We start from the raw sequence: 18,765 nt of genomic DNA, 5'->3' as shown, positions 1-18,765 counted from the left end.
CACATCTTGTTCAATAACTACTTTAACTTAAAGCCTGCACCTGAAACGAGAGCAGCTCAATGTGAAGTCTCACAGTTATGCCTCTTAGTAAATACATTAGGATGCCTTCTTTAGAGGATCAGACTTTGATACTCAGTTGCAAGGTTATGGCATGTTAGACAGTCATATATATTCCTCTCTGTTTTGTGTTGACAAGAAACACAGTCCAGGTACTTTGCCAGGGTACTTTCAGTGGTTACCCAACAGGAGGAGTTTCTTCTGTCAATATAAATACATTCACTACATGAACACAACGTTAACCGCTCTCAGCATGCTGACAGTAAAAATGTTGCTGCCTCTCTGAGGTTACATTTCATTATTGAGTTACTTTTGCACACACAGAACTCTTTAGTTAAGCTAACTGTTAGAGGTATGCAATGTTCTGTCAAACTTTTAGCAACATTTCACATTTATATAACTTTAGGATGTTCAGTGATCATAAACTGGTGGCTAACGGCCACATTCCAGCAGATCTATGTCCGGTCCGTGTCTGATCCGTCACACCACATGATCTGGTTTCTATTCTAGTCAATGTGTTAACTTCCTCTGGATCTAGCAACTTTCATACAAATCAAATGCAACCCAAAGTGCTTTACAGCAATTGAAAGCATGAAAGAAGCAGAAATAAAACAATGGAAAGACAAATTAAAAAAACTAAAATGGATTTTAAAATAGAGACTAATGCACACCAACAACAATAAAATGTGTAATTAAAATAGGTCAAAGCATCAAATTAAAGAATATAGATAATTAAAATAGATAAATATAAAAGGATAGGGATATGAGTTGAAAGTAAAATTAAGGCTAAAAATATCAATAAAACTGAGTAGATACATAAAAGAATAAATGAATAAATGAATAAAAATAAAACAAACAGTTAAAATTAATGCAATTATAAAACAACATTCAAAAATAAATGAATAAATAAATAAAAATAAAACAAACAGTTAAAATGACTAAAATAATAAAGCAACATATAAATCAATATAATAGTAAAAGTAAGTAATACACTTGTTAAACCCTACATTAAAGCCAGACTGAATAAATAGGTTTTTAGTTTCTGTTTAAAAGTCTCAAAGTAAAGTAAAGCACTACATAGAACATGTGGGCTCAAATAACTAACCTTAAAGTACTGTAACATAGTTTCTTCATACTGATCTATCAGCTGTGACCCTTACTTATAGAGAAGTGTGACAGAGAGGTGAGTTTAAGGGAGAAAGCAAATGGGGATCAATGGAGCATTATAATAATGGTGCTTCTCACTCAGGTGCCTAAGAACAAAGGACGTCTTAAGTGGCCTGCAGGTCCTTTGTCTTAACTCCTCTCTTTTACCCTGAAGTGATGACATCGTCGTTTCTGTCCTGCCGTCAAACTCAACCTGCATGTCTATTTTCAGGGAGAGTAGTGAGACTTCCTCTTCTCTTGTCCCACAGTTAAAAAGCCTTTTTGAGTCAGGTTCTGCATGACGCTGCAGCTGCTCGGCCGGGACACCGCGCTCATTATCTTGGTGGTGTGATAAATGGATTTCCAGACACCTTCAGCTCGAGTCTGAAAATACCACAAATGAAGTCAGATTTAGTTTGAGTGAGAGCCACATTCTCTGAAAGTGTCTCTCAGATTACTGTTCTCCAGATAAGCACTGGTTTCAGCAGACGGGTTGAGCTCGGCTGTTCTTAGCCTGCTTCGTGTGCACAGTTTCACTACATTATAAAAGAACTGCAGGTACAGTGTGTTCAGATGAGAGGTGAGATCAGGATGTGAAATAACCAAAGCTGGAGAAACAATTCTGATATCTGAAAAGCATCACGGGCATGATCTGACATTACTGGAAGTGGCATTTCAGCTGAGTGTTTACCAAATATCCTCCTTCCCCTCTTCTTGCCCCGGAGGCCTCCCCTGCACATCTTTCCTCTAGTTTTCTTTCCAGCTTAGTGAGTCAACAGTCGACAGCTGGGAGTGGAGCAGGGGATCTGGTAAGGGGCTGAGGGTCTCATGTAACAGTTGGTGTCAGGCTAGAATGCTATTAAGATAATATCGCAGGCTAAGTTAGCATCGTGTCAGAGCTCGTCTGATCCTCTGCTGAGGGGATACTTGAGTTTCAAGAGATCGCTGCAACACAAAGACTCCAGATTGATTTTATTATGTGGTCTGATGTGAGTGAAGCACGGCAAACACAGACTTACAGTGCTTTGAAACGTACTTGTTGCACTTGGAATACATTTAGAAGTAACAATGAGTAGTTATTGTGCAGGTGTGCTGGTAGATAGGGATCTATTTATAATTTTAACAGATATTTCCTTTATTAGTTTGCAGTAAAATGTGCAAACTTAGAAAAATGTAGTATCAAGTGATATATTTGGATGAGTGAACTGAGCTTTATGTTATTATTCCTTATTTCATTAGTTACATTTCTAACATTTTTTTTTGACCAATCAATTTTGTTCCTCAACAAAATAGAGGAATGTGATATGAAGTGTTTAAAAAATATATAAAAAATCAATTAAAATTAAAGGTGACACATCATGCAAAATTGACTTTCTAATGGTTCTTTACCTGAAATATGTGTCCCTGGCATGTCTACAAACCCCCCGAGAATGAAAAAAATCCATTCTGCCCCTGTTCTGATTTCTCCACCTTTCTGTAAATGTGTGTGAAACGAGCCGTTTCAGACTTCAGTGTTTTTGTTACGTAACAACAATATCCGGTCTGTCACGGAGTCAGAGCTCGGAGCTTGTTCAGCCCATAGACTGTATAAAATAATACTGAATCCCTCCTCCGTTTTTCATTACCTGCACACATGTGTGCTAACAAGGAGCTTAGGAGGGAGGCATGCTAGTTGTAGGCTGTCTTAATAAACACAAAGGTTGGTTTTACTCCCCACGTCTGCAGATTTGAAGATCTAGTGGATGATTTTTATTTGTCATGGATAAGTGCTAGCGCTAGTTAGCATAGCTACATAGCTACATGTCCTAGCTTTGGCTGTGTACCAAGACACACGTCGACATACTGACAAATAAAACAACAAGAAACACTAAATCTGTGACCAATCCTTCAGAAAAGGTCCTGCTGCCTTTCTGGCAGAGGTCGGTTTTACTCCCCACGTCTGCAGATTTGAAGATCTAGTGGATGATTTCTATTTATCATGGATAAGTGCTAGCGCTAATTGGCATAGCCACATAGCTACATGTTCATAGCTGTAGCTGTAGCTGTGTACCAAGACACACGTCGACATACTGTCAAATAAAACAACAAGAAACACTAAATCTGTGACCAATCCTTCAGAAAAGGTCCTGCTACAGGCGCCTCTCCGTCAGGATCAGATTCAGAGGGTTGAAGTAACGTGATCTCTGAGCAGCCGTGTATATTCAGCCAACATGTAAACATTAGATCAACGTGCTGGACAGCCGAGGCCACATCCACTTCCGGAGGGGGCGTGGTCAGAGGGAAAACAGAGTGTTCTGATGAGGACTGAAGAAGAGGACTTTTCAGGCATGCCAAAATCTGATTTCAAAGTGTTTTTTTGAGCATAAACTTTAAAGACATGTTTTGGGGACCTCTTAGACCAATATATATTGATGAAAAAAGCGTGATGTGTCACCTTTAAATCAATCAATTTTTTTTTAAATGTCATAAAAGTAATAATGCAGTCCAGGGCTAAAAATACAAGTTAAAAGCCAGATTAAAAAGGTAAGTCTTAAGTTTAATTTTAAAAACACTCAAAGAGCCCACTGTTTTAATGTCCAGAGGCAGATAGTTCAGAGTTCTGGGGCATAAAACCAGAAAGCTCTCTCTCTTTGTTAGGGACACATGAGGAACATTTAAAAGGGAAGCATTGGAGGACCTCAGTGGACTTGCTGGATCTTAAAATGACCTTAATGTTTTTTTTAAAGCAGTCCAGGATTGATTCCTCAGACTAGCTACCTTTTATATTTGTAATCCAGTAAGGTTGCAAATCAAAACTTAATCCGTTGTAAGCTTGATCCAAAAATGAATCATAAGTGACTGAAACCCAAAATTGATAGCAAACTACTCAAGGGTAATTTGTTTGCTTTCACACAGGATTATACAAAGCAGCGAATCCTGACAATTTAGAGGCTGCAACAAGCAACGTTCAAGATGTTTGCCCAAGAGATGAAGAAATGTGCCATTAGAGAAACTAATTTTCACACATCATTTCAACTCTGACACTTCTCTTCCATTCCTAAATTAATAAAATTGTACCGCGATGGGTTTGGTAAGTGAAAGTGTGACAGCTTTGAATCTTTTCTACATTTCGTCTTATTTCCTGAAACTCTTTCTTTTGTTGCTTGAGTACATATCTGAGACAGAAATACAGGAATGATCATCACACCCGCTTCTTGTGCTGAGAGCAGAAATCAGGGATTATTGCCAAGCTAACTCTGCCTGGTTTTAAGGTGCCGACAAATCACTCAGGCTGACAAAGGAGAGGGATATTGGACCCTGATCAACCTCAGCAAGCAGACCACGTTGTTACTGAGTGAGACGGGCTCAGATGGACTGAGGGGCTCAGATGCATTTCTTTCTCACCATCAGTTAATCCAGCCTTATTGTCTCTATTGTTCTTTGATTGGCCAGTAGCTTTTGATTTAACTTTTGCCTTACCTAGTTTTAAAAAGTCAATCAATTTACATATCTGGTTTCACACAGAACTAGGGCTGGGCAATAATTTGAAAATGATAATTTTCATGATATAATTTTTCTCAATATAAATAAAGCGAATGTTTGATAAAAATTGTATGTATTTAAACCTGTATTTACCCCCCCAACCTCTGGAAGGAAGGGGGCGCTGATGTTTCTTAAACACTAGTTGCCATCCAACGTTAGACAGAAGAAGAAGACGACATTGAACAGCCAATAATGTCTCAGAGTAAGAGGTAGGCGGGGCTTAAAGACGTTCGGAGCAGAATGTAAACACAGCTGAGACGAGCGACAGCGACACTGAAGAAATCTCAAAACCTAGCATCTCAAAGCGGAGTCGTTAGTCTGACACTGAGTCGACTCTGCGTTAACTATTAACTTAATACACTTCATTAAATATACTTTCAGGATGTGGGTAAATAAATCAGATTATTCAAATGATCCCAACCTGAGAAAAATAAGAATCTACAAACTAAAACTTCACAAAAATCTCATCTTACATTAAAGACCTGCTTCCTGTTAGCACCGTCAGAAATGATGGATTCAAGAAGCTCATCAGAAAACTAAATCCAGACACAAGCTTACAATTTTCACTCAGGACATGTGACTTTGAATTTAAATGATAATGATTTTATTTTTATCGTGATAATTATCGATATCGACTGATATGAAAAAAAATATCATGATAAAATATTTTTATAATATCGCCCGGCTCTACACAGGACATAAACTGTGGTGTCCTAGGAGATGTTCTTTGATTGGCCTTTGGACTGGTCAGGACTACACAGTACTCTATTGCAGGGGTTCCCAAACTTTTCAGCCAGCGCCCGCCAAAATATAGGTGCTAAAGACCTGTGATCCCCACTGTCCCTCAAAGTGGTTAAATGTTGCTTCATACTTCAAATTTATTTTCCCTACATGCACAGGTAGGTGTGTTTCCTGTGCTGCTGTGAATGAACCTGCTGCTACTGAGCCTTTTGTTAATTAACTGTTAGCTAACCCTAACTTAAGGGGTCATCTGGCAACAAAGAAAGGCAGAAAACTCATGAAATGTACTTATTTGCAGGGTTTTATTTCTAATGTAGCTACTATTTGTGTCTATATTTTTACAATAATGGGTAAAATAAGCTAATTTAGATAAAAAAAAATCTGGAAGGCATCTCGCGATCCCCTATTGGTGTCTCGTGACCCACACTTTGGGAACCCCTGCTCTATTGGATGGAAAAACAATGCTGTTTAGATGTGGTCAAATTTGTTTACAATGTTTACTGTTGTTACAAGTTATATTGTAAAGATTGATATCATATTATCCTCAATATCTTTATTTTTCTTATTTAAATCACACATATTACAAAGTGCTTTACAGGTTGAATCATTTCTTGGTGTAAAGATGTTTTTATATAAACACATTTTTGTACTTTAGTATATTTCTTATTTTGTTGTGACTTGGCCAGAACTTACTTTTTATTCTACATCCCTGAGTTGAACTGAAAGTATCACCCTGATTCCTTAACCCAGAAGGTAACTGATAACTGATGACTTTGTTAAATGAAAAAGATGTTCCACAGTAAAACGCTGTATCTGCACTGATCTGAATTGACAGCTGTGGAACATTAGATGTCAGCAATGAGCTTTGTGAATAAATGTCTCTCTGTTACCTCTCCGTCAGGTACCCACCGAGGCTGGGCTGCTGTTCAGATGCGCCTCCTGCATGAGCTGGTGTATGCCTCCCGCCGCATGGGCAATCCCGGCCTGTCTGTTCGCCACCTGTCCTTCCTGCTGCAGACGATGCTGGACTTCCTGTCGGATCAAGGTCAGCTCTCAAAAAACTTACAGGAGAGTCTTGAAAAGTGTGAGGAATACACTTTCTTTTTCATTGTACAACTTATGTGAGGCCGTCCAGCTTCATGCTGGCCTTCAAAAAAAATCAAAAAGGAGCCACCCTGTCCTTTGGTGATTGCAGCATAATACCTTGTGCTTAATAGTATGCTGTGCACAACAAAGAGGTTTTTTTTTCTTGGCGGGCGTGAAACGTTGTGCACTGACCAGAAATCCTGTGCAGCCAGGAGATAGAGTTTTTCACTGAAGCAGTGTGAGCCAGGCGGTCCACTGGCTACACAATAGAGGCCAGCGTAATCCTTGGTCGGCTACAGAGCATGAGAATTGAGCGAGGAGGGGGAGGGCGAGACGAGGTGTGAACAAGATGAAATAAGCGTAGAGTGTAAAATATTAAATTTCAGCAAAGGGACGACTGCAGCTGTGTTAAGGAAGCTGCTCATTCAAGCGTTCTTAGAACCTGGTCTGCTTGAATAATATTACCCTTTACAGCTTACCATACATCAAGGGCCAGAAAAAGCACCGCCAAATGATGTAATTACTACTGCTGCTGCCGAGTGTTTGCTTTCTTAAAACACTGACCTTGTAAGCAGAGTTCTTGAGCGGTGTTTCTTTGCTTCAATAGATAACATTTCAAATGTACTTAGTGTTACTTTCTGGGCTAAAGGGGCTGCCTGCTGTGGTTTGGGTGTCCTTTGATTGCCTCCATTTTAGTCTGCAGTGTGATATTAAAAATGTCAGAAAGGTTATTGTGAGTTGCTCCGGTGGAATAAGTCCCCATTGATGTGTCTTGGGGTTTGTGTGTGTATATGTCAAGCAAGAAATCGAGTTTGACAGGAAAGGTTTCTGAAGGTTCTGATACACCGTCTGCACGTCTACAGAGGTGAACCTGGATGACTGGTCTGGAGCAATGCAGGACCAACAACACAGCAGGCTGCTAACCATAAAACTTCTGATGATGGAAGTGGAAACATTTTATACTTCTGTATGCCACTTTGAATGTCAATCAATCTTTATTAAAATAGCGCCTAATCCCAACAAACGTTATCCTCAGACTCTTTCCAAAGAGAGCAGATCTAGACCGTACTCTATGTTTTATTATTAACAAAGACCCAACATCAAGACAAGATAAGATCCAGTCCCATCTTACAGACAGGACTCAGTCTGATCTGATCTTAATCCACCATGAGCAGAGCACTTTGCAGCATTTAGCAAGTTACAGTGGCAAGGACAAACTTCCTTTAACAGGCAGAAACCTCCAGCAGGACCAGACTCATGTTAGATACACATCTGCTGAGACCGTGTTGGAGAGAGGGATATAGGGAGATGAAGAGAGAGAGAGATGATAGTGGTGAGACGGATAGTAGTAGTTGTAGCAGCTGGAGTCTGGAACGTCCACAGCAGCAGAGATCCAGAGGAACCTACGAGACAAGGGAGCTCAGGGACTCCAGAAAGGTCTATGGTTTGCTTTGTCTCAGCATTTGTTTCTCTGATGGGAATTCTCATGTGATTTGCTTTATGTTTGCCCCTGTTTAGCCACTATAACCCCTTGCAGTCTTGCTTGATAACACATTGTAAACATGAAATAAGGTTCTAAAATGATTCTTCAGGTTTTAAAGGATTAAAATTTAATCTCAGGTCTTCATTAGAGTCATATCACAAAGATTGCTTAGATAGGTTTTAAATGAATCCAGCCATTCACATGCAGACATATCACCCAGTTTGGAATTCAATCATGGATTTAAGCCCAACAAGGTTTGCCTGTTGACTTTAAAACATCATAATAGACTTTTTAATCGACACAAACTCTTGACATTTATGACATTTCTTAACTTTTCTGAAAGAACCATTTTTCCCCTTGAAACGTTTTTATTGTCACGTGACTAGAGGTTGTCATGAAACATTGAATAAGATCACAAAGCAGTAATGTGTGGGGCGCCGTTGGCCTAGCGGTCTAAGCGCCCCACATACAGAGGCTATAGCCCTCGTCACAAAGGTTGCCGGTTCGATTCTCGGTCGCAACCATGTTCTGCATGTCTTCCCCACTCTCTACTCCCCCACATTTCCTGTCTCTCTTCAGCTGTCAGCTGTTTAAAAAAAAACCCATAACACACAGAGCAGTGATGCAGCCAGTTAAGATGACCTCAAACACTGAACACAGTTTGGGTTTCAGAGCTGTGAATATCTGATTCTGTTTAGACAGACTTTCTCCACTTCATGTGGTGCGAGGTTCTCTTCTCCACTGACGTTTCGTAGAAACCACAGGTATAGTCAGAAAAATTTGATGTGGAGTTTTAATTGGTGCCGGCCTCCCAGAAGTGCAGTGCGAAATATTTACAAGAAAAAGGGAGGAGGAAAATAAACTCAAAAGACTACTTACAAAAAATGTACGAAAAGACACTGCTCAGTGAACCACCTCCTTCGTGAGTCAGACAAGAACTGCCTCAGGGAGCTCAACACAGCCCTCTTTTAAAGCCCCACTGGGCATCACTAAATTGCAGAAACTGTTCAAAAACAATTCTTTTCAACATCTAAACCAACCAACAATATACATTACATTTCTGCACCCATGTGGCACGTTTCGCCTGCCATAGGCCTCTAGTTAATACGCAGAAATAGGACACTGTTCCCGTGGATTCCACGTACCCTAGCCAGTAAGCGGTGGTAAGTGGTCTGTAGTGTATGATTGGTAAAACAGTAGGTCTTCAGGTGTGCACCCCTGGTGATGCAATATAACAGAGAGGGACAGCAGTATACTGGAGTTGAGGTGAGAAAGGGGAAACTGACAGGAAGGGCAAGTTTGGTGTGTGAGTGTGTGTGTATATATGTCGGTGTGTGTGTGTCGGTGTGTCCCTGCATGCACTGCTCGCAGTCAGTGACGGTGCCGCTCCGTTACAATGAAACATGTTAAACTTGAGCTGAATGGCCCTTTAAAGGTGACATATCATGCAAAATGGACTTTTTAATGGTTCTCTACCTGACATATGTTTCCCTGGCATGTCTACAAACCCCCCGAGAATGAAAAGAATCCATTCTGCCCCTGTTTTGATTTCTCCACCTTTCTGTAAATGTGTGTGAAACCAGCCGTTTCAGACTTCCGTGTTTTTGTTACGTAACAACAATATCCGGTCTGTCACGGAGTCAGAGCTCGGAGCTTGTTCAGCCCATAGACTGTATAAAATACAACTCAACCCCTCCTCCGTTTTTCATTACCTGCACACGTGTGCTAACAAGGAGCTTAGGAGGGAGGCATGCTAGTTGTAGGCTGTCTTAATAAACACAAAGGTCGGTTTTACTCCCCACGTCTGCAGATTTGAAGATCTAGTTGATTTTTATTTGTCATGGAAAAGTGCTAGCGCTAGTTAGCATAGCTACATAGCTACATGTCGTAGCTTAAGCTGTAGCTGTATACCAAGACACACGTCGACATACTGATGAATAAAACGACAAGAAACACAAAATCTGTGACAAATCGTTAAGAAAGTTCCTGCTGCCTTTCTTGTAGAGGTCGGTTTTACTCCCCACGTCTGCAGATTTGAAGATCTAGGGGATGATTTTTATTTATCATGGATAAGTGCTAGTGCTAGTTAGCATAGCCACATAGCTACATGTTCGTAGCTGTAGCTGTAGCTCTGTACCAAGACACACGTCGACATACTGATAAATAAAACAACAAGAAACACTAAATCTGTGATCAATCCTTCAGTAAGGTCCTGCTACAGGCGCCTCTCCGTCAGGATCAGATTCAGAGGGTTGAAGTAGCGCGGTCTGTGAGCAGCCGTGTATATTCAGCCAACATGTAAACATTAGATCAACGTGCTGGACAGCCGAGGCCACATCCACTTCCTGAGGGGGCGTGGTCAGAGGGAAAACAGAGTGTTCTGAGGACTGCTGAAGAAGAGGGTTCTTCAGGCATGCCAACATCGGATTTCAAAGTGTTTTTTTGAGCATAAACTTAAAGACATGTTTTGGGGACCTCTTAGACCAATATATATTGATGATAAAAGTGTGATATGTCACCTTTAAATTTAAGTTTGATGTAATCTGCTCTACTTTTTACTGGTTGCAGGATCTGTTATTTACTTCTTTAGTATCTATCTACAGATTTTCATTATAAGTAAACTAAGAATAGAGCGATGACTGAGAGTATAATGAATAACTAATCTTTAAACCTTTAATATAGCCTCACATTAAAACCCTGAACCAGCCAATATCTCCTCATGGTGCACTCCCTGAAAAATCATCTCATCTGTAAACAGGAAACAAACAAAGCAGCAGGTTGAGCGACACAACAAGACTCCAAACATTCAGCAACATTTAGCATTCATGCTCTGTACTCCAACACCTGCCTCTGCCGGCAAATCTCTCTCTCTCAGTCCTAAATTATAGGAGTATGTTTTGGACTGGACACAATCAGAACAAATCTTCAGACGAATAATTAAAGCTCATTAGCGTGAGACAGAGAGAGGTATACGATTGAACGTGCGCTCATAAAGCTAAACAAAATGATGAAACATTCTCTTCTGCAGGGCGGCACCAAATCTTTGTCTTCCTTAAAGTTAGCTATCACAAGGATATCTCGGTCATGTGTTTTTATAATTATTCATTGTTGTGAGGAAAACAAATCAACCAATTAAAATGGCAGCATGATTACTGCTGTGTCACTGCTGAGCATCTCAGAGGACTGTTGTCTGTGCTGCTTCTTAAATCCATCTCACCCATCGTTTGGGAAAACATGGAGGGGGCGTTAATATGAGGGAAAACATGAATGTGGCTGTCATTAGCTCCACATCATTATTCTCACAAGTTTCCTAGCAGGCACTGATAAATTATTAACTCAGCACCAATTAATGATCCAGAATCTGATCTCACTTAGATTCTCAGAATGTAAAATGATTCAATGTGCAGTTGCCTTGACCAGTGAAATGGTTGCATCATTTTGGTGAATTGACTCACTTCACTCCTCCTACTTGTAACTTGATATATATGTCTGGAGAGTGCAGACTCACAAAGGTAATGCCACATGCAGAGGGTTTACACTAGCTATTTTTGAGGCTTTTATTGTGAAGGACAGCTGAAGAGAGACAGAACATGTGGGGAGTAGGGAGTGACGGCCAAATTCCAGCGGATCCGTTTCTGGTCCGTCTCTGATCTGTCACCGGATCTGATAGGTTTCTATTCTAGTCAATGTGTTAACTTCCACTGGATCCACTCCGTTGCGTTCTGGCTGCGTATCTGATCCAGCAGGTCGGAGCCCTCCGGATCAGATACACAAGACTTCTATTTTTGCCGGATGCCGGAGCACAACGCATCAATCTCAACAGAGCAGATGGAGCGGGACAGGAAGTCAGTCACCAAAACAAAATGAAAACATCCGGTTAATTTTCAGAATAAAACACTCTGTGTTATCACCTGATCGTATTTCACTTAACTACAACAACAAACTGTCATGATGAGCGCAGCCAGGCCTGGAGTCAACAGGTCAGAGGATTTCAGAGGACCAGAAAGACAACATGGATGAGGAGAGGAGGAGGAGAATCCTTCATTCAGTGATTACAGCGGGAAAACCTTGGTCACATGACTCCAGTTGTCCGCCGGTCCTGCTCCGTGCTGCATTCTGAAAACACAACCGGTGGGTGTTGACAGACGAGAGAACATGTAGCCGGACCGTAGCGGATCGGAGACGGATCTGGTGGAAGTCCCGTATGAGAGAAGACATATAGCAAAGGGACAAGGCTGTGAGAGTCAAACTAGTGATCGCCACGATGAGGACTATAGCTTCTGTAAATGGGGTACGCACTTAAACCGCAAGGCACCTCAGGGATTACTACATTTTCATTTTAGTACAATAGAAGCAACGATCCAGACAGAAGGGAACGACTTGAGTGAATACAGGAGGCAGTGCACATGGTGTAAAGAAGCAGGTTGTTGTTTTTTCTATATTTTTTTCATAATTCATTCATTCTTTAAATCATCATCGCCACAGGAGCTAAACAACTTATTATCATGATAATGAAACCTCATTATCATCATCATTATCATCAATGCTTTTGTCATCAACATCATCTTTAGCACCAAACTCTCAAGTGCTGAGTTATGGTCCCTGTAACACGAGGGCCTGATCTGTTTTAATGTAATGTCACACAGTGATACACATTTAATGTTTAACCATTTCCTAAGATATTCATTTGTTTGAGCTGTGGGATTTCATGTGTGTAAGACCCAGAGTTATCAACAGGAAATTCTCTAGGACCTCGGGACGGTACGCTGTAGGGCGGAGCTTGTTACCGTGGAAACACACAAATTCCCTACTGCGCAGACTCTGGCTGCAGAACATTTACAAGATGTCAGCGTTCTGAAACGGGATAATTTGACTTCAAAACCGTACAATGGGAAAAGGCTGAGCGACGCTGTCCATTGTATATACAGTCTATGGGTGGGACCCTATAAAAATACTTTAAAATTTGTAAAAAATTAAGGAAATGATTCATGTTTTCTTTTTTAGATAATGGAGCTGGGAACTTGTTCTTTGGGCCTCCCATTCCTGGGACACATAGAATAGAATAGAATAGACTAGAATAGAATGTACTTTATTAATTTTGAAGGGAAATTCAGTAATGAGCCTTATCCAGTGAAGGCACAGTCTCCCTGGATCACTGATAATTGTTGGAGAGATAAACTAAGAATTTACTCTCAATTACTAACATGTAAAAATCACCCCAACATGTGCCTGCTGAGGAAACAGGGATGGTAGAGGGGAAACAGGTCTACCTTGGGTGACATCAGAGAGCAGCATGAAGCTACCCAGGGACCCATAAAACTCACAAAACCACAATCGCATGGGTGAAAATCACCCAACGATAGTGTTCTAGGGTTAAGAGCCTTTTTCATCCAATTAATTTGATCAGTGTAACATAAAAACAAGAAACACAGCCATCTGATACTTTATGTTTTAAGATTTGGATGGCCTGAAGCCATCTGTGGCTGTGTGATGTTTCCAAGTTTGAATCAATTATTCCACCAGTAACCAAATATTCTACAGCAGTTATAATTAATCAAAACAACCAAACAGAAACAACATGTCCTATGAAGTTGCTCTTTGTCTGAAGTTTGTTTAATTAGTTTCATTCAATTAGAGTTGTTCATATGCTTAATTAACGCCTATATGCCAAAGCTGTGTGGAGCAGTGTTTTTATTGAGGCTGTTTATTTGTTGCACAAGCTCCCATCCTGTTCCCACCAACATAAGGAGACATCCATGAAAATATGTTCTGCTATAAAATAGTTTTATAGAGGTTCATCCAGACTGTGGTTATTCCATTTTATATTTCACATTATATTTATTTCTTTATATATTGTTGTTTGTGCCTGTCCACTCTTACACACAGCCCTGGAGTTTTCAAGCTAAAACAAGGTCGTAAACATTTACAGAAGTCTGTGTTTAAGAGGTTCTTCTCTGGTGGAGGACTATGAGGAGCGGTGTTAACTCATAAATAGTTATCTGTAATAAAAAAGGAAATATACTAGTGCAGAGAGTGCTTTAAATTGCCTGCCTCTACTTCTTTGATGTCCTGTCAATGGTGGAGTGTTATGAGATCTGAAATTACCGAATGAAAAGAAGACCATTTAAAGATCACTCTATTGACTTTCTAACCATGAGTAGACACAAACTTCACTGCCATTGATCGCTGAAGCACATAATCAATGCTTATTTATTTAAGAACCATTGGCCTTGTATGTATGTCGATCAGCCAAAACATTACGACCACAGACAGGTGAGGAGACTGAGTGATTTTGATACTTGGCATTTTTCAGTGGGAGGGATTTGTTGGGCAGCAAGTCAGGAATCAGGCGAGTGAAGGAGCCTAGTGACTCAGGCCAAATGACTGACACTGGACTTCCACCAGATCCATGTCCGGTCCGTCTCTGATCCGCTGTGGTCCGGCTCTGTTCTCTCTCATCCGTCAACACCAAGCGTGCCGGATACGGCCCTGGTGGTGAGGCTTTCAGCAGTGTGACTGCCCCCTGGTGGCTCGCTGCGGTATAGGTCAAAAAATCTGTCTCCCCCATTCATTTGAATGGGGGAGCAGTCAAACTTTAAAAAAGAAATACACGTGGTACGAATGTTTCTCACATCCGTATGCTGTGGTGATATATAGTTAGTATTTGACTGTTTTGTGTCCAAGGCCTCTTTTTTCTGAAAAGTTTCTTTTTCGTTAGTTATAAGAGTTTTAAAAAACGGGGTTTTACTTCCTGGTTTCCTTTGATTCACAGCCGCCGTAGAACGAAACTTCAAAGGGCACACAGCGTCTTGTGACGTTACGCTGTAGGGCAGAGCTTATTACAAAGGCTTCACAGGCTCTGGCTGCACAATGGCGGCACCCAGGAGCAGGATTTTTTGGCTTCAGAACTGTACAACGGGAAGAGGCGGAGCAACGCTGTCCATTTTTATTTACAGTCTATGGTCAACACCCACTGGTTGCGTTTTCAGAATGCAGCACAGAGCAGGACCGCGGGACAGCTGGAGTCATGTGACCGAGGTTTTCCCGCAGTAATCACTGAATCAAAGATTCTCCTCCTCCTCTCCTCATCCATGTTGTCTTTCTGGTCCTCTGAAAACCTCTGACCTGTTGACTCCAGGCCTGGCTCCGCTCATCATGACTTTGGTTTGTTGTTGTAGTTAAGTGAAATACGATCTGGTGATAACACAGAGTGTTTTATTCTGAAAATTAACCGGATGTTTTCATTTTGTTTTGGTGAAACCTGACTTCCTGTCCTGCTCCATCTGCTCTGTTGAGATTGATGCGTTGTGCTCCGGCATCCGGCAAGAATAGAAGTCTTGAGTATCTGATCCGGAGGGCTCCGACCTGCCGGATCGGAGACGGATCGGATCCAGTGGAAGTTAACACATTGACTAGAATAGAAACCTCTCAGATCCGGTGCTGTGACGGATCAAAGATGTGTTGGAATTTGGCCGTAAGAGGCACATATGAGGTCTTAAGGTGTTCCTGGGTAGGAGAAAGTCAACATGGAGTAACAGAGCATGACACAGCTTTTTTAACTCACACACAGAGCTGTGTGACACTGCTTACTTTTAAATAGTTATTGTTATATCCCTCTTTCAGTCGCTCAGGGTCCAGTCTCCATGCTAAGTTTATTATATCGATGATTTATGTCCCACTTTAAGTAGTTTTGCTGCCGGCACTTTGCTTGAAATACCAGCTATGAAATTCTGAATTATTCATAAATGTGTTGATATGTTTGTTTGTGGTCTGTCTGTAGTTTTCATCTCACAATATAATTTGATCAAATGTTCCTTTTGTGTGCTCTGTCATTACTGACATGTAAGGCATAAGTCTCCAGGCATGCTGAGGGACCCTTTCTGCACCCCTGAGGTTGTTTATTCCATTGAAGTGCAAAAAAGTCTTAAAAGAATGATGGGAGGAGATGTTGGAGTCACTTCAGGACATGCTCAAAGATGAAGACCACAGACTTGTTTAAATTTCAGTTACTTTAGCCTGGTTTCTAATCCCACTACACACCATTACTTAGTCTGACATCAGCTTCTTGTTCTCCTTCTTACATAAAACCACCGACTCATAAAGCCTGATCTATCCGTCCACTTTCTGTTCATCACATCAGTTTAAATAAGACGGCTTATTGACCATTAACTGTTTCTTTGGTTTTTGAAGTGCACTCAGAGTCACTCAGCTTCTTTTAGGGATATTTAGAAAGTTTAGACATCATGCATAAAACTTAGGACTGCACAATATGTAAGGGATAATGTTTATTTAGCGGGTGGCTAAGCGATATAGAATCCCGACAGGGTGTGACAAGACCGTGACGTGAAGCAGTTTTTTATACATTCCACTGGGCAGATAGTACTTCCAGGTTCAGAAAATATGCATCCCCTGTAGTTTTCTTTACATGGGTCTTTGAAATCTTTATGTTTTTTTGTTTCTGCATTATGGGACAGTGTAATATGTTCAGTGCCGCTCTCATTGTGTGTCATGTCTAAAAATCCCAGCCTTGATCGCCATATAACTGGCCACAGAGTAAGTTTGGCCCTTAGAATTTTGAACAGATACATAGAATGACCGTAGCACCTGGTTAAGCTCCTCTACCCTTTAATTTAAGCCTGTCGGCATCTTCTTTTCCTCCCACCAGTCCTTGAGTACAGCCAAAGCCCATACCGTGCTGCGTTTGGTGTTAAAGGTGACATATCATGCAAAATGGACTTTTTAATGGTTCTTTACCTGAAATATGTGTCCCTGGCATGTCTACAAACCCCCCGAGAATGAAAAGAATCCATTCTGCCCCTGTTCTGATTTCTCCACCTTTCTGTAAATGTGTGTGAAACGAGCCGTTTCAGACTTCCGTGTTTTTGTTACGTAACAACAATATCCGGTCTGTCACGGAGTCAGAGCTCGGAGCTTGTTCAGCCCATAGACTGTATAAAATAATACTGAATCCCTCCTCCGTTTTTCATTACCTGCACAAATGTGTGCTAACAAGGAGCTTAGGAGGGAGGCATGCTAGTTGTAGGCTGTCTTAATAAACACAAAGGTCGGTTTTACTCCTCAAGACACAAGTCGACATACTGACAAATAAAACAACAAGAAACACTAAATCTGTGACCAATCCTTCAGAAAGGTCCCGCTGCCTTTCTGGCAGAGGTCGGTTTTACTCCCCACGTCTGCAGATTGAAGATCTAGTGGATGATTTTTATTTATCATGGATAAGTGCTAGCGCTAGTTAGCATAGCCACATAGCTACATGTTCGTAGCTGTGTACCAAGACACACGTCTACATACTGATAAATAAAACAACAAGAAACACTAAATCTATGACCAATCCTTCAGAAAGGTCCTGCTACAGGCGCCTCTCAGTCAGGATCAGATTCTGGATCAGATTCAGAGGGTTGAAGTAACTCGATCTCTGAGCAGCCGTGTATATTCAGCCAACATGTAAACATTAGATCAACGTGCTGGAGAGCCGAGGCACACCCACTTCCTGAGGGGGCGTGGTCAGAGGGAAAACAGAGTGTTCTGAGGAGGACTGAAGAAGAGGGCTTTTCAGGCATGCCAAAATCTGATTTCAAAGTGTTTTTTTGAGCATAAACTTTAAAGACATGTTTTGGGGACCTCTTAGACCAATATATATTGATGAAAAAAGTGTGATATGTCACCTTTAATTTAGAAGAAGAAGAAGAAAGGTACTTTATTGATCCCCAGGGGGGAAATTCAATTTTTTCTCTCATGCTATTTTGGACATGCTACACATACAGTTTTTTTGGTATATATATACAAATGCACACACATGCAGTGAACATGCTTAGGGAAAGATGTCAGAGTGAGGATACTGCCGTCAACCAGCGCACCCCGAGCAGTTGGGAGTTCGGTGCCTTGCTCAAGGGCACATCGGCAGTGCCCAGGCAAGTGAGCCAGCACCTCTCCAGCCACCAGTCCACTTGCCAAACGTTGTCCACACTGGGACTCGAACCGGCGACCCTTCGGTTTCCAAACCAAGTCCCTATGGACTGAGCTACTGCCACCCCAAAAAGTCACAGGCTGGGCTCGAATCTGGGCCAATTGATTCACAGGCGTGCAACTTAACCATTAGACTAAGTCTGCAGCTGAAAGCAAGTGCACCGCCCGGGAATCGAACCCAGGTCGCAAGAATGGGAATCTTGCATGATACCACTACACCAGCTGCGCTTTTTAGGGTTTCATGTTCCCCAAATAAATTAAATGTAATACCGAACATATCCTCCATTTAGCCTGAGATTTAAGCCTTCAGTTTTAACAAACAGAAGCTATATTTCTGAAGTCTTTTCTGTGGATTGATTTGACATGATGTGTGATCAGTTTGCCTCTGGTGTTGCTCATGTTAGTGAAAGTTAATAACCACTGTCAAGGGGTTGTCAAGGGGTTTGGAGCAATCAGAATCAAGCTTATTACACAACCGGAAGATCGGTAAGAAAGCCGGGTAATAAGGAAGGATCACTATTTTGCAGTTATTTTGAAAGATATAACAGATGCAATATGGCACTCTGTTATAAGGACAAAGGTGTGTGTGGCATTATTCATAATCTCGTAATACTTTGATGAATTGTAAAGCCCATATCCAAACCCTCTGAGCTCACACAGCTTCAACCAAAGTGAGAAGGTTTTCCTGAGCAGTAAAACTTGAGCAATAATCCCTCATTGTACGATAGCTGCAGGCCGAGTAA

At 41.2% G+C, this 18,765-nt stretch overlaps 1 protein-coding gene and 1 non-coding gene across 6 annotated transcripts in view; one reads left to right on the top strand and one right to left on the bottom strand.

Annotated features, from left to right (window-relative positions):
- trappc9 (trafficking protein particle complex 9) overlaps positions 1-18,765 on the top strand; it is a 388,126-nt gene that overhangs the window by 23,499 nt on the left and 345,862 nt on the right. For all 5 annotated transcript variants that reach the window (XM_034704883.1, XM_034704882.1, XM_034704884.1 and 2 more), the window contains one exon: positions 6,368-6,511. In XM_034704883.1, coding sequence (XP_034560774.1) covers positions 6,368-6,511 — 144 coding nt within the window. The remainder of the gene's footprint in view (positions 1-6,367; positions 6,512-18,765) is intronic.
- trnag-ccc lies at positions 18,180-18,250 on the bottom strand. The gene has a single exon. It is a non-coding gene; the product is annotated as a tRNA-Gly (tRNA).

The sequence above is a fragment of the Notolabrus celidotus genome, chromosome 16 (genome assembly GCF_009762535.1).
Source record: "Notolabrus celidotus isolate fNotCel1 chromosome 16, fNotCel1.pri, whole genome shotgun sequence".
Taxonomy (NCBI): Eukaryota; Metazoa; Chordata; class Actinopteri; order Labriformes; family Labridae; genus Notolabrus; species Notolabrus celidotus.
This window is presented reverse-complemented; position numbering and strand designations above follow the sequence as displayed.